General features: G+C 40.3%; 1 protein-coding gene and 1 long non-coding RNA gene across 2 annotated transcripts; one reads left to right on the forward strand and one right to left on the reverse strand.

Annotated features, from left to right (window-relative positions):
* Positions 1-442: 442 nt before the first annotated feature.
* LOC141443624 (uncharacterized) lies at positions 443-3,332 on the reverse strand. Its single transcript, XR_012453061.1, has 2 exons — positions 2,737-3,332; positions 443-2,323 (listed from the first exon to the last, which is right to left on the reverse strand). It is a non-coding gene; the product is annotated as an uncharacterized lncRNA (long non-coding RNA).
* A 5,136-nt stretch (positions 3,333-8,468) lies between these two features.
* Positions 8,469-16,372, forward strand: LOC141443619 (probable cytochrome P450 6a13). Its single transcript, XM_074108959.1, has 3 exons — positions 8,469-9,600; positions 13,489-13,733; positions 15,429-16,372. The coding sequence occupies exons 1-3, from the start codon at positions 8,486-8,488 to the stop codon at positions 15,596-15,598; spliced, it is 1,530 nt and encodes a 509-aa protein (XP_073965060.1). The 5' UTR covers positions 8,469-8,485; the 3' UTR covers positions 15,599-16,372.
* The last annotated feature ends 129 nt before the right edge of the window (positions 16,373-16,501 follow it).

Here is a 16,501-nt window from a genome sequence, read left to right on the forward strand (position 1 = left end):
TCTTAAAAGCAACTAGTCCTAACCAGTTTTTGTCGAAAACTTGAAAAAACATAGGTAGGTTAGGTAAGAGTTGCGTCAAGGCGCGAAGCGCCTCAGTCGACTTCGAGTCAAAAAAATTTAGACCACTTGATACTTAGACCAGTTGCTTCTTAGACCACTTGCGACCTTAGACCAATTGCTAATTTGTTACGTAGACCAACTCCTTTTTAGACGAAATGAACTAACTCCTTATTCTGTGGTATACCTAGTTAGTTGTTTTTTTTATGCATATTATAAGAACATGTGGGTCACTTAATGGGAGGCAATGGGTAATTGTGATTTAATTTCCCTTGTATATTTTAGCATTTTTTGTGAGTGCCAGCTCTGGGCAAGTTGTAAACTCTTAACAACGTCTCTCGTGCAATAAACAGTTGGAATCAAATCGTAAAATAAAACGCGAGAATGCAGATTCAATCAGTTTATTTTATTGTGATCGCTTACACAAGCCATCATAAAAACAAAACCTTACGAAATATCAAGCTTTAATCTACCTAAAACAAACTTCAACAAATCGCGTTGAGGTCTTAACAATTCATATTTCAAGTTCTACGCAAATTTATTATGCAAAACGCATTGGAATTCGTGTTCTACGCAGTTTGTATGCTGTCGCCAGTAGCGGCCCGGCAGATACGACCGAGGGTTGTGGGAGGAATACCGGATGATGAATATGAATTTCCATTCGCCGTTATGCTTCAGTTTGCAACACCCCCAATGGCGCGAACCTGCTCCGGCAGTCTCATCACCCCGACCTGGGTACTCACAGCTGGCCACTGCACCCCGCCAAATGTCGATATCATAAAGAACATTATTAGAGTCAAATACGGGGACACAACGATACCATCGAACGAAACCAAATTCTTCTCAATAATAATCAAAACTGTGCACCACCCAAGTTTCAAACACATTAACAAAAGGTTATATAACGACATCGGATTAATGAAAATTGAAAGAATTCGAAACACGCCTATTACGAAACTATCGGGTACTGACTATTTAGCTTGGATGGGGCTGCCAGTCAAATACGCTGGATTTGGCCGAACGAAATTACTACTAAAAGGAGAGAAAGTACCTAAAACAGTGGACGTGATAAATGACTTAGAGCCAGCGCTTCGTGTGGGGGAGGCTGTGGTGATCTCCTGCAAACAGAACGGCGGCATGATGTACGGGAGACCGAACATCTGCATTGCGCCTCGTTGTGGTCCCCATCAGCAACCCTACTTTGGAGATTCAGGTGGCCCGTTGGTATATGACGGACGCCTCATTGGCGTATGCAGCGGTGCTACTGATGATTCATTCGCTTTAAGAGTACCTCTCGTGGCTTATACACCTGTCAGTCCCTATCTTGATTGGATTTACGACACAATCCATTCCGATAAGGAAAATATTTAATTTAAATAAAAATAAAATAAAAAAAGCCCTGACTGTTTTAAGAAGAAGAAAACAAGTCTAGAGGTCTAGAATTCTAAGTAAATAAGTTTCAATTCAGCAGTCCGGGACCCATACCATTACTGAGATTTTTTGAGCCGGTCACGATTTGGAGTGGGTCCCGACTGTCGAATTTAAAGTTACTTAACCGAATTTACAGACCTTTAGACTTGTTTCTTTCTTTTCAGTTTTTTAAAGCGGTCTGCTTTTTTTACTTTTTAATTAAAATGTTTTTTATTTTGTACTTTTTGATATTTTTGTGAAAATGGTAGATTAAAAATATTAAACATGTGTATATTTAGAATGGCTTTCATTTGATACCTATACTGTTACAATGCAAAATATACTGAGCGGCAAAAAATCTTCGTATTAGCTTCGTAGCTAGGAAATCTTGATATTGGACCCGTATTGGTCCCTAGGCGTTATGGCAACCCTACTTATAACGCAGGTGTTGCGTATAGCTTTAACCAATGCGAAGAACTTTGTTTCGAGACAGTATTGTCGGGTCCCAGCGTATTTAACTCTAATCGTCTTCTCTCGTAAGAACAGATCACACTGCCAAAGCGTGGTAGGTGTCATGGGAGGTCAATCCGTAAAAGCATGGCTGGTCTACTCTGGTGACAGGCCTGTAGCTTGCTATGCTGCTGCTTAAGTAGCGTAGTAGAAAAAAGCAACCTGAGATATATGTGCGTAGGAGAAATTTGTGTCTAGACTCCTGTCCAGCGGTGGTGTAGGGGTTATAGCACGCAGCATGGTTTGCTGAGGACCTGGGTTCGATTCCCAGCAGTGGGACGCATATAAGCTGGGATGATGATGACTCTCGCTGCACACGCCAGATAACCTCGCAGAAGTATTTATTCTATGGCAGAAGGCGATATTGAGATTCGCTAAATTTTCATTGATTACTCTGATTTTAAATACCGGGTGTGGCCTGTAATACGAGCAAAAAATTAAAACATAGATCGTCCTCGTCAAACTGAACAACATTAGATCAGCGACTTTTAGAAATAATGGAGTCTTTGAATTTTCCTTTTTCCATTGTACAAATTAAATACTGCCATCCTAGAACACAACTGGCGTCGCCTGTCACGCTACAAACATCAATTATTTTGCTTTAAATTGCTTCTTCGAATAAACTTAAGTGCAATAAAAATTAAAAAACTAATTAAGTATTTTTAAAAGTCGCTGAACTAATGTTGTTCAGTTTGAGGAGAATGATCTATGTTTTAATTATTTGCTTATATTACAAGCCACACCCCTTATAACAGTTACCTTGTAGTTCGGAAGTTGCGTAAATTTTAGGAATCATTCTTGCGATGAGTGATTGCGACTTGAGTTGTTGGCCGATATTGTTGCGTTCCAGCATTTTCCTAACTCTTATCTTCTCTCGTCCTCAAGGGCTGCAGTCGCTGGCTGTAAGCACCCAGGTCGGGGCGGTGACACTGCCGAAGCGAGGTCAGTATTATTGGGAGTTCAATCCGTAGAAGCATCATCAGCACGGAACTCTCACGATGCCGTCAGTTCACCTGGTGGGAGACCTGCCAGCGCTTCGTCTTCCGGTTCGTGGTCGCCACTCAATCTTTCTCCATCAACGGTTATCTATTCTCCGAGCGCTGACCGCCCATTGCCACTTCAACTTGCATATTTTTCCATCTAGGTATGTCGGTGACTTTAGTTCCGTAGAAGCATATGGCTGGTCAATTCGTAAGGAACCATCATCCTGTACCCCCCCCCCCCACGACCCTCAGTCGCGTCTCCTACAGCTACTACTGACTATAGCGCGAATAGCACACAAGGTACGAATTTGTAGGCATTTGTCATATCGTGCAATTTATTTAGATTGATTTGATTTGTATCGTTCAGTTTTATTGAGACTTTGCAATTTGTTGAGATTTGATTTAGGAAGTACTTACTCGTATTGAGTTCAGTAGGTACCTATTTCGTAATGTTTCATTCACATCGCAGCCGTATCTATGTAGAATGAAGGACTAATAAAATAATATTAAAATGAAATTAATGATTTTTTTTGTCATTTTTAGGGTTCCGGAGCCAAAATGGCAAAAACGGAACCCTTATAGTTTCGTCAAGTCCGTCTGTCTGTCTGTCCGTCCGTATGTCACAGGCATTTTACTCGAAAACTACAAGATGTATATCAATGAAATTTGGAGTACAGATGTCTTGTCAAAGCCGCTATTTAGTTTTGTAGTTAAATTAAAAAATTAAACATTTATAGGGGGGCACTCCATACACGTAACAGAAATTGAAAAAAAAAAGTCGCATCAACGTGTGGCACATAGCTCGACAGCCGTTTTGAAAAGATAGTAAGGTTCCTCAAAAACATTTTTGATTAAATAAAAATTTCCGGAAATCTCTCCCAAAGTAGCCAAAAAATATGCAAAAAATATGGAAAGGTAGCGCTTAATAAATACTTTCAACGAAAATTAATTTCAACATGATCGGATATACCGTTTTTGTGTTATTTCCGAAAAACTGCGCTTCTCAACAAAAGGACGTAAGTGCCATGAAGATACGCTCTTTTTCTGGTAATAGATTTTAAGACTATAGTAAGTGTTTTAATTGTGTTATAACGCACATAATATTACTTGATTTTTTTCGTAATGGCTACGGAACCCTATCTTGGGCGTGACCAGCACGCTCTTGGCCGGTTTTTTAATTTTTTTAATTTTATCGTATGTAGTTGTAATTTTTAATGAATTTTAATGTAATATGTGTTTTATGATGACTGACATTGAATTTAATTTATCAATATCTATGACTTTATGTAATTAACAATAAAAATATCATTCTTTTACTTTAACCCCCTGTTCCACCATCCATTGATTAAATTTATTTCACGGATAAATGTGATGCGAGACGGCATCCCATCAAATAAAATTAATCAATGGGTGGTGAAACAGCTTCTAAAAGTAAAGTTTTTACTAACGTGTATGTAATCTATGCACCATGCTTAGATTTGATTAGGTATTCTTAAAAGATTTTTCTTTTGCAGTGCCTTAAGCAAAAACAGTATAGGTAGAGTAAAAAACTTGTAGGGTACTTTAGTTTCGGTTGTCCTAAAAACTTCAATGGAATGAAGGTAGCTCTCATAGCACAAACGAAGGTACCTACACTACACAGATGTAAATGGCACAAACCATAGAAAAAAATTGAAAAAGCTTAATTTTCTATGTTTTTTTGTCGATGTCAGTCAGTAGGAGGTACAGTAACCATCAATGACCCCACACTGCGTACCTACAATATGCTTTGGAAAGGGGCTCTGCTTACACTGGATAAACATAGAAATTCATAGAACTTTTACGGAACCCTCGGTTGCGTACCGACTCGCACTTGGCACTCGTAACAAACTACAGGATCAGCTACAATTTTCGATCTTTTACAGCCATCGACCCCGCTGATCTCAAGTGTAATTTTTGTAGTGATAATGACATTAGCAAATGGAATAATTTCATGTCAAACATGCTAAGTGTCACATCGGTGTCAAGGCAGGTGCCACCGAAATGACAATCACGAGGCAAAGGTATGACTTTTATAAGCATACTAGCTGTTGCCCGCGACTATACCTACGTCCGGGTATTCGTTTATCACTCATTATCTCGCGAGAACTATGCAATTTTCCGAGATACCAGTAAAAACTATCTTATGTCCTTCCCCGGAACTCAAACTATTTGTATATAAAACCTGAGGCCGTATTGTCTAATGTTTCTAATACCTGCGATCACAATGAAATGGCAGTTTTGTATGTGAAAACTGTCATTTGATTGCGATCGCGAGCGTCAAAACGTTAGGCAAACGGTCTCTGGCTCGAACCTACAATCTTCTGCTTGAGAGGCCATAAGGTCAAAACACTAACCCCCTTATTCATAAAACTTAACAAGCCTATGTTAACTAACAAATGCATTGTCCCTTTCTAACAAATACAAATGTCGAAGTGACAGATAAGGACAAACGAATTTTAGCGGCATTTTAACTAAAATAGGTTTGATTGTCGTTTATGAATAAGGGGGTGAGTTATTAAGGCTTTTTTATATTTCTCATAAATCTGTCGGCGGCCGATCGCAAAGTCCGCCAGATCACAAAAGTCATAGGCATATCGTGAAATGGCGCCAGTTCATGAATTGGCTAAGGGACATCCTCTGTATCATCCAAAACTCACCGTTTAACGATTTGCCTAGTGATGTTTAGGCAGATCATGAAATTCCTAGGCATATATATCATGAAACGCGCCATATCGGTTCTGGCACTTCGCCGTTTGCTGCCGCCACAGCGTGGCTGCCGCGGCACGCTCGCTTCGCTCTCTCGACTCGTGCGTCGTGGTCACAATTCGAATATTAACCGCTCCTCGCTTCGCGCATCGTATCTATTTTTTTCTTTTTTTCGGCATAGCACGATGTGCCCGTATAAAACTACTATCTATCTGCCGTATTGTTTCTTAGGTACATCGTGTTATGCCTGCATGCATGCCATGACCAACTTTTAGGCATATCATGAAATGCCTAGGAATTTCGTGATCTGGCGGATTTTACGATCGGCTGCCGACATATCTACTGGCTGAAGACGTGGGGGTGGTGGCCTAGTGGTCTGACCTATGGTCTCTGAAGCAGAGTACTTATAGTGGGTTCAAACCCCGGCTCGCACCTCTGAGTTTTTCGAAATTCATGTGCGAAATTATATTACATTTGAAATTTATCACGAGCTATTCGTGCAGGTGAGAAAACCTGCACAAACCTGCGAAGCGATTCAATGGTGTGTGTGAAGTTCCCAATCCGCACTGGGCCCGCGTGGGAACTACTGCCCAAGCCCTCTCATTCTGAGAGAAGGCCTGTGCCCAGCCGTGGGACGTAGATAGTTATATGACCTAAAATAATATTTCTTACTCTCAAATTGATCCTAAGAAGTAGAGAGAGACAGACAAATCTATTCGTATTAGAAACAGGCGCGTGCATTTAAGTTATAGCATTAATTTAAATTTGTATTGATTCGTTTAGCGACCGTCTGTGAATTTTATCAGTTCATAATACGGAACTGGTTATAGTAAAACTGGATTAAGGTAGTTTCTGGTTGTTTTGTTATTGATTTATGACTGTTACTAGTCTTTACTAGTAACTGGAAGTGTTAATTTATTTAATCAGGCGTTAAGTACTTAGCGGAGGTCCATATCAATGAACTAAAAGAATTTCTTTGCTCACCCGCGACCTTATGATAGCTACGTTTATGCAAGATTTTTTTTTTATGGTATAGGGGGCAAACGAGCAGGCGGATCGCCTGATGGTAAGCGATTAGCGTCGCCCATGGACACCTGCAACGCCAGAAGAGTCACAAGTGCGTTGCCGGCCTTTAAGGTAGGAGTACGCTCTTTTCTTGAAAACTTGAAGGTCATAGCGGTCCGGGAATACCGCAGGCGATAGCTCATTCCAGAGTTTTGCTGTGCGAGGCAGGAAATTTCTGGAAGAACGTACAGTAGAGGACCGCCAACCATCTAAATGGTGAGGATGGAAATGTTGTCGCGTAGGTCGGTGGCGAAAGGATGCGGCAGGGATCAACCCGAATAACTCCTCGGAGCACTCCCCGTTGTACATGCGATAGAAGATGCACAGTGAAGCTACATCTCTACGCAGCGTCAAAGAGTCAAGTCGATCAGAAACTCGCTGGCAGCCGACTATTCGAGTCGCTCTCCGTTGAATGCGGTCCAGAGAGAAGCTGGTACTGGGGAGCCCCTGCCCACAGATGAGAGCAGTATTCCATATGTGGGCGAACCTGCGCCCACATATGGAATGCGTATGCTGATATGCGTGTTCATGCAGTTCCTCCTCCTCCACACTGTAAGAACACACACAAATCACACAAACACTAATCTATCACCATCACCACACTACACTGACGCGTTGCGAACTCAACCAGAGCTCATCTTCAGAGCAACGCAACCGTACAATATGCTACTAAATAGTACATATGTAACGTACCTATACATCTAGTAAATAATGCTTTAAAAAAATCTCAGTAAGAGCGACTCTCTGGTTGCGGACTAACTTCGTTAGGCGCTTGGTTTTCCTTCGGGGCGCTCTACGTCTACATAGTTAAAGCGGAAGAATACAACATTACGTACCTATGTTCATATAATAGACTATAGGCGCATATAGTGTATAGTACCTATAGATCGCTAAAAAATATCATTGTCTTTTACTATGTTATCTACGAGTTACAGCCCAATTTATTTGATAAACGTGTAAATAAAAACCGGCCAAGAGCGCGTCGGACACGCCCAAAATAGGGTTTCGTATAGCCATTACGAAAAAATTAAGTATTTTCTAAGGATTTCGTATTTTAAACGGAATCTTCCAAGTTTAGGTATATTTTATACCTTAGGCTGCTATTTACTCATAAACTACTAATAATTCTCAAGCAAACTTAGCCGTATAGTTTTCCTTGAAAGTTTGATATACTCACTACCATCCTGAATTTTTTATAAATTTTCCACTTCCCGGTTTAGATTTTAGAGGGGGGGGGGGACGCTCGATTTTAATGAAAATTTGCAGTTTAAAGTTGAATATTTCGCAAACAAATCACTGAATCGAAAAATCATCTGAGCAAACCCCTAATGGTTTCAAAAGCCCTATCCAAACGATACCTCACACTATAGTTTCACGTTTGGATACCCTATAGGGTTGGATGAGAAAAAAAAACACCCCCACTTTACGTCTATGGGAGGTACCCAAAAAAAGTTTTTTTTATTTTTTTTGGACCATTTTGTCGGCATAGTATATATGTAAATATATAACCGTGCAAAATTACAGCTTTTTAGCATTGATAGTCCCTGAGCAAAGCCGTGGACGGACGGACAGACAGACAGACAGGCAGACATGGCGAAACTATAAGGGTTCCATTTTTGCTATTTTGGCTCCGGAACCCTAAAAACAACTGACGTATAGGTACTTAAATAGTTAGGATCGCGTCTGTAGTAATGCAGTTTTGCTGCACTGTGTATTTGTCGTCCGACAGAGCCATGTTGACTCACATAGCTATCGTGTGCGTGATCTGCGCACTTTTATACGTCTACGGAACTGGCACCTACGGCTACTGGTCAAAACGTGGTGTCAAACATGATGCCCCTATCCCATTCTGTGGCAATGCCAGACGCACGTTCATGCGAGAAATAAGCATGTGTGACCTCTTCACTGAAGTCTACTGGAAGAATCCTGGACAAAGATTCGTAGGTTTTTATTTAGGTAGAAATCCGTCGCTGATATTAAGAGACCCTGAGCTCATCAAAAGCGTAATAGCAGCAGATGCTAGCTCCTTTTATTCAAGAGGATTCATGCCCTATAAGGAACTCCACGAGCCTTTGTTAAAGAACTTGGTCTTTGCTGACGGTGATCTGTGGAAGCTGCTGCGACAGACAATGACGCCGGCGTTCACGACTGGCAAGCTGAAGGCGATGTTCCCGCTTATCGTAGAAAAGGCGGAGAAATTGCACGAGATCGTTGACGAAGCAGCGACCGGTAACGCTGAGGTCGACATGCGCGACATTATGGCCAGATACACCACCGACTCCATCGGCGCCATCGCTTTTGGCATCAACAGCGAATCCATGAATAACGAGAACTCCCAATTCCGGAAACTCGGTAATCGTATCTTAACTATCACAAAATGGGACGCGACGAGACACTTCTTCAAGTTTATATTCCCTGAAACGTTTCAAAAGATGTATTTGTTCTGTCCTTTTATAGAAGATAACATTATGCAGCTGATGAGAGGGATATTAAAGCAGAGGAATTACATACCGTCAGCAAGGAATGACTTCGTAGATCAACTGATGGAGTTGAAGCAGAAGGGAAAGATACAAGTGGAATCCGTGGAGCATAAGAATCCTGATGGTACTCCGAAGCTGGTTGAGATGGAGATGGATGAGTATATTATGGCTGGGCAGATATTCGTGTTCTTTACGGCCGGGTTCGAGACGTCCTCGTCGGCGAGCAGCTACACGTTGCACCAGCTCGCCTTCCACCCGGAGGCACAGCGCAAGTGCCAGCAGGAGATCGACGACGTTCTCAGTCGGTACGACAACAAGCTGTGCTATGAAGCTGTGTCGGAAATGAAGTATTTGGAGATGTGTCTGAAGTACGTACTTGCAAATATACTCTTTGGCACAAAATTTGGCCCACTACGTACAAAATGACCTTACTGCATACATTTGAGGGCTAGATTTTTGCCGCTCAGTATGTTTTGTTACGCTTTAAGTCTGAAAGTTGAATCGAACTCGGGGATTCTAGTCTGTGTTCGTTCGTTTGTACGTTCCATGACGAATACATATTGATCATCTCTCTTGACTTGTCACTCACTCACTCTATAATAATTAATAATAAGTATTCTCCAGTAGGCTGAATATTATGTCTGCGAAATGTTCGTCTAGGACCTAACTCTATTTTATTTACAAGAGGGCTAGATTTTTGCCGCTCAGTATATTTTGTTACTAGCTTTAAGTCTGAAAGTTGAATCGAACTCGGGGATTCTAGTCTGTGTTCGTTCGTTTGTACGTTCTATGACGAATACATAATTGACTCTTGACTACTCACTCGTCACGTCTAAGTAGTATTCATTATGCAGTAGGTTTTGCTGAATATTATGTCTGCGAAATGTTCGTCTAGGACCTAGACCAGACCACCAGAGCTCTATTTTATTTACAAAGTCGTTTTAAAGTCTACCAATAATTTCGTAATTTTAAGAAAAGTTATCATCGCCAACGCCAAGATTATGACAAAATAATATGAAAATTTCTATTTTGCAACTTAAATTAAATTAAGTTCAACATAAAATGCTCAAACAATATTTAAAAAAAATCCAAATAATAATTTTTACTTATAGCAAACTGCGTAGGTACAAAGTTTCATTAAAACTGATCCAGTTATTTTTTGCATAAAATAACGAACATCCCATCATCCATCCTTACAAATTAAGTAATATTTTTCTAAGGATTTCGTATTTTATACGGAATCTTCCAAGTTTAGGTATATTTTATACCTTAGGCTGCTATTTAAGAGTAAAACTAGGTACTAATAATTCTCAAGCAAAGTTAGCCGTTATAGTTTTCTTTGAAAGTTTGATATACTTACTTACGTCCTGAATTTTTTCAAATTTTTCCACCCACCGGTTTAGATATTAGAGGGGGGGGGGCGCTCGATTTTAATGGAAATTTGCACTTTAAAGTTGAATATTTCGCAAAAAAATCAATGAATCGAAAAATCGTCTTTGTAAACCCCTATGGTTTTAAAATACCTATCCAACGATACTCCACACTATAGGGTTGGATGAGAGAAACAAAATCACCCCCACTTTACGTCTATGGGAGACACCCTAAACATTTTTTTTTAAATTTTATGTCGTACCAATTTGTCGGCATAGTTTACATAATATATCCGTGCAAAATTACAGCTTTCTAGCATATAGTCCCTGAGCAAAGTCGCGGACGGACAGACAGACAGACAGACAGACAAACAGACATGGCGAAACTATAAGGGTTCCGTTTTTGCCATTGAGCTATAAGGAAAACTCGTAAGGAAGTTTGCACACTGCTGCAAATTAATTCAATGGTGCGTGTTAAGTTCCAATCCGCACTGGGCCCGTGTGGGATACACGACCCAAGCCCTTTCATTCTGAAAGGAGGCCTGTGCCTCACAGTGGAACTATCCGTTTGTCTGTCTGTCCGTCTGTCACAGCCAATTTGTTCCGAAACTATGTATACTATGCAGACAATTTAATACTTTTCATCACACTTGCTCGTAAACAGTGTCGTAACAGGCAGTCTACCTTGGTTGCAACCCCCCAAATAAAACCCTCGACCTTAATGTGCTTGTCATGAAACCCGTGGTCGGTAAATGAGTCATTGCCCGTACTAATTTTCTTGTCATGAAGCCCAAGGTCGGTAAATGAGTCAGTGCCCGTACTGATGGTGCTGCGCGCGCTGCTGCAGGACCACATGCACACGCACGCTGCGGGAGGGGGAGGGGGAGGGCGGCGCTGCCGAGAGCGCAGCGTAAGGTATCGCCAATATTTGGAACAATTAAATAAATAAATAAATACCTCGGGACAACTCACACCAATTGACCTAGTCCCAAAGTAAGCTTAGCAAAGCTTGTGTTATGGGTACTAAGCAATGGATAAATATAATTATATAGATAGATGCATACTTAAATACATATTAAACACCCAAGACCCGAGAACAAACATTCGTATTTTTCATACAAATATCTGCCCCGACACGGGTATCGAACCCGGGACCTCAAGCTTCGTAGTTAGGTTCTCTAACCACTAGGCCATCTGGTCGTCAATGGTATATTGTTTTTCTTTTAGAAGTATAAAAATTTACTCGCAAATGTGATGAAAAACATTGTATGTCGCACGGACGGTACTAGAATTACGAACATCGGGCTTCTAATAGACTCTCGTTCGTAATTCCTTATATACCGCCCTTAAGACACAATGTACTATTATGTAGCACTTATTTTATCATTGTCATATTGACGATTGCATTGTCACGAGTAAAAAAAACGTGGTGGTTATTTAAATAATTACGGTTATAAAGTGTTCTTTAGTGAAACGATGAGTCGTGAGAAAACATTAAATTATACAGTTTAAATGTAATGCAATCGTGCGCTCGTTCACTACCTTCTTTGCAATAAGTACCTATCTACGTTACATTATATAGCTGTGTGTGTACTAAGTACCTATGCGTGTATGTCGGTGGAGCGAATAATTAAAACATATGTAGATCGTAGATACTCGTCAAACTGAACGACATTAAATAATTTATTGAATCTGGCGTTACTTTGCGGAGGTCCATATCAATGAACTAAAAGAATTTCCTTGCTCACCCGCGACCTTCAAGCTTCTGCTGTTTAAGCTCGCGGGTGAGCAAGGAAATTCTTTTAGTTCATTGAACGACATTAGTTCAGCAAGTTTAAAAAATAATGGAGTCTTTATACGAGTATCATCCTAGAGCCCAATTGACTTCGCCTATCATGCTACGAGTTGTACAGTCAAGGGCAAAGATATCGACACGGCCAAAGTTACAAAAATATGTATACACGACTTTATGCACTGAACATTAAGGCCGTGTATACATATTTTTGCAACTTTGCCCTTGACTGTACTATTACTTATTCTGTGCTACGAGTACAAACATCAAAACTACAGCCGTAAATAATTCGGGGTTCCTTTTTTTTGTTTTCTTTCAATCTCTGTTGAATATCGGAATGATATAGAATAGAGCTCCTGGACTACTGCATATCAACAAATAGTAAAAACAACATACAAACAGACAGATAGTAGACAGATAGTAGAATATTTTCACGTAGCTTTATTTTTTTAATTCAAAATAAGGTAATTGTGACTTCTTACTCAGAATCACAGGCACTAGGCACTAGGCCCTAGGTAGGCTAGGGATTTTGATGAAGATAAAACGTCCCCAATTTTCCATATGTATAAACTGTATAAAAAAAGTCTCAACTGACAAAATTATTTTCTTCGTCCAAATCAATAATGCCAATTTTGAGTAAGAACAATCCAAAGTTACCTAATTCTGAAAAAATAATATTTAAAGCTACATTAAGAGATAGGTAATGCCCAGTAACAGGGTTCCGTTTCTCATCCTTCGGGCACAGTATACAAAAAGTACAGTCAACAAAAAAAGCTTTTTTATTGAAAATTATTTTTTTACCAAAAACTTATTTTGTTTACATTTCAAATTTACCACGAGCTTTACGGTGAAGGAAAACATCGTGAGGAAACTTGCACAAACCTGCGAAGCAATTCAATGGTGTGTGTGAAGTTCCCAATCCGCACTGGGGCCGCGTGGGAACTACTGCCCAAGCCCTCTCATTCTGAGGGGAGGCCTGTGCCCTGCAGTGGGACGTATATAGGCTGGGATGATTTTGTTGAACCCCATTGCTTTCTTCCTTGATCTTGCTACTATTGAGTTTTGATTCCTAACTCGCTTCTTTACCTTTCCAGAGAAAGCTTGCGTCTGTTCCCATCCGTGGGCTGGCTGAAGCGTCGCTGTGAGCGCCCGTATCTAATCCCCGGGACCAGCATCACTATCGATCCCAAAGTTAACATAATAGTCCCGGTGAGCGGTTTGCACCGCGACCCGCTGTACTGGGACGAGCCGGACCGGTTCATCCCGGAACGGTTCGAGAACGGGCCGCGGCACAAGTTCGTCTATCTGCCGTTCGGGGAAGGACCCAGAGCGTGCATTGGTGAGTGTACTTCTTTGAATTGAAGACTAATGGCACAGACATAAAACTTTCGTATTACCGTGCATTATGACCGTATATATTATTATGATTGAAGTGGCAAAGGCCACGCCAGGCCATATAGTACGGAGGACAGATGGCCGTTCCAGCCAAAAAGTTTTCGAATGGAGACCACGGGTTGGCAAGAGCAGCGTAGGACCACCAAAGAGATGGATGGATGACCTGGTTAAAGCCGCGGGTTCACGGTGGACGCAGGCCGTTTTCAAACGAAGCAACTGGGGGGTAAAGGGGAGGCCTACGAGTATGTCCTGTCCAACGAATGAATGTTCTAGGCTGATATGATGATATGGATTCATCACCAGGTGAAGATGGAATCCCATATTCTTTCTTGTCAAACCTTGATGACAATAGTCTTACTTACTATTTCTCACTGATCAATATAATAATGCTAACGGGGATTGTTCCTCGGACTTGGAGAACACGAATTTTAATCTTATTAATACTGAAATCAAACAAACCTAAATCAGATCCGTCTTCCTACAGAGCCATAGCGTTGTCATCTGTTTTAGCAAAAATAGCTGAACATATGGTTAAAAATCGCTTAGAATGGTTTCTAGAACATAATAAGTTGTTATCAGAAAGTCAATTTGGGTTCAGGAAAGGTAAATGCACCTAAGATATGTATGCATAGGAAAAAATCGTGTCTAGATTCCTGTCCAGCGGTGGTGTAGGGGTTATAGCACGCAGCACGGATTGCTGAGGACCTGGGTCCGATTCCCAGCGCTGGTCTCTTTTTCTGGTTTTTCTGTGCATCCATGTCTCAGTTTGTATTTTCGATATGATTTCACGGGATACCCGTAAAAGTAACAAATTTGGAGTTGAAATAAAAAATACAAAAAGACTCCAAAAAACCAATCATACTTTTCTCTCAACTCCAATCAATTCCAGTTCCCGTTCTCACCTCCATTATTTGTTTTTTGTATCTTAATACCAGTAATATTTATACCATATTAGCATCATTCATAGAAAAAAATTATATCAAATTATAATTTTATTTCGTATATATACTCCTACACGTTAACTCCAATCCTTTTTGATCCTAAATTTTATCCGTAATCCTATTACCGTCCTATCATATTATATTATAACAACTGTTTCCCTAACTTTGTCATTGGCTAATGTCCTCGTAGCAATAAAAAAAAAAGTATTGTCAAGAAATTATTGATACTAAGGACGAGATCATAAAACATAAACTGCATAAAACATCCAAAACTTCTTGACGTCAGGAAAACGTCACGAAATCTTAAAAAATCGTAATTTTGTAACTCTATCTACTCGTATTTAGGTACTTACAACTTTCTATTGGATCCAACAACAAAGATTAACTGACTTTTTATCACCTTTACCACAAGTTTTTGTATATATTAAAACACAATATAACTTATTTTTTACGTTGAAATAGCGTCAGGAAATATATATACTCGTATATATTTTTTTATCAGTGGACAACTGAAAATGGACAACTTTTTGAGAAATATTCATATATGTATGTATGTAAACTCTTTATTGCACATAAAAATAAAATAAAAATAAATACAAATAGAAAATAGAGAGAACATGGAGGAAGGAGGAGGTGGGGAGGAGGAGGAGGGTTTGTTGATGATGATGTTGAATATAACGCAATGGTTTGTGGCACAGGCGAGCGTCTCGGGCGCATGCAGTCGCTGGCGGGGCTGGCGGCGCTGCTGCGGAGGTTCAGCGTGGCGCCCGCGCCGCGCTCGCGCCGGGAGCCCCCCCGGGACCCCACCGGCGTCATCCTGCAGCGCATCCTTGGCGGCATCCCCTTACGAGTGCGGAGGAGGAACTAGCTGACCTAATCTTTATGGAGCATCCATGGAAAACAACTCTAGGCTTAGTTTCAGTCGCTAGGGCCCTAACTCGGGGTACGGAACTCTCTCGTAGTTATGTTAAATTCTAAAATCCGCTGAGTGGAGACCATTTCGGCTTCACATCATTATTTGTTTGTTCTTGTATTCTTTATAATTTTTTAAATGTGTTTTCTCTTTTTTTTTGTCATGATGTGTTGGCTGAATAAACATATTTCTATTCTATTCTATTCTATTCTAAAATGTGATTATCATCACAATAAGATAGACTGATATTCCAATTTAATATTATATGCTTGCAAACGAGCAAGTGGGTCTCCTGATACAGACACCAGGGGTATTGCAGATGCGTTGCCAACCTATAGGTTTTAGATGGGATACCTCAAGTGCCAGTAATTTCACCGGCTGTCTTACTCTCCACGCCGAAACACAACACTGCAAGCACGGCTGCTTCACGGCAGGATTAGCGAGTAAGATGACTAAAGATGAGTATGAAGACTGTCTAAAATTGCCTAAATAAAGGATAACCATTTCCTCACTGCATATATTTATTTATTTATCAAGAATCCTTACCTAATTTACAGATTCCCAATACATTACGCAAGTTATGGAAAGACTACAATGTACTTAGTTACATTTAATAACAATATTATATACATAGTTATATTATAACCTACCTCTTGCTATGATTATACAACTAATACATTTGCACTTAAAGTTTACAAGATTCACAAACTAGCAACAATACTTACTTACTTATAATGTGATGCAAAAATTACGCTTTCTGACCTTTTTGCTAAATCTGCCCGTGTTGACGCCCCGCGCACGGGTTTGGATCTCTACTTAAACCAGGGATTCTTAAAATTGGGTCCACGGAACATAATC

Source organism: Choristoneura fumiferana, chromosome 27 (genome assembly GCF_025370935.1).
Source record: "Choristoneura fumiferana chromosome 27, NRCan_CFum_1, whole genome shotgun sequence".
Lineage (NCBI taxonomy): Eukaryota > Metazoa > Arthropoda > Insecta > Lepidoptera > Tortricidae > Choristoneura > Choristoneura fumiferana.

Excerpts from the sequence above, each read along its gene's own strand:
- LOC141443619 (XM_074108959.1), top strand. The coding sequence starts at position 8,486 with ATGTTGACTCACATAGCTATCGTGTGCGTGATCTGCGCACTTTTATAC. Across the intron at positions 9,601-13,488 it reads TATTTGGAGATGTGTCTGAA|AGAAAGCTTGCGTCTGTTCC; the intron begins GTACGTACTTGC and ends TTACCTTTCCAG. Across the intron at positions 13,734-15,428 it reads AGGACCCAGAGCGTGCATTG|GCGAGCGTCTCGGGCGCATG; the intron begins GTGAGTGTACTT and ends TTTGTGGCACAG.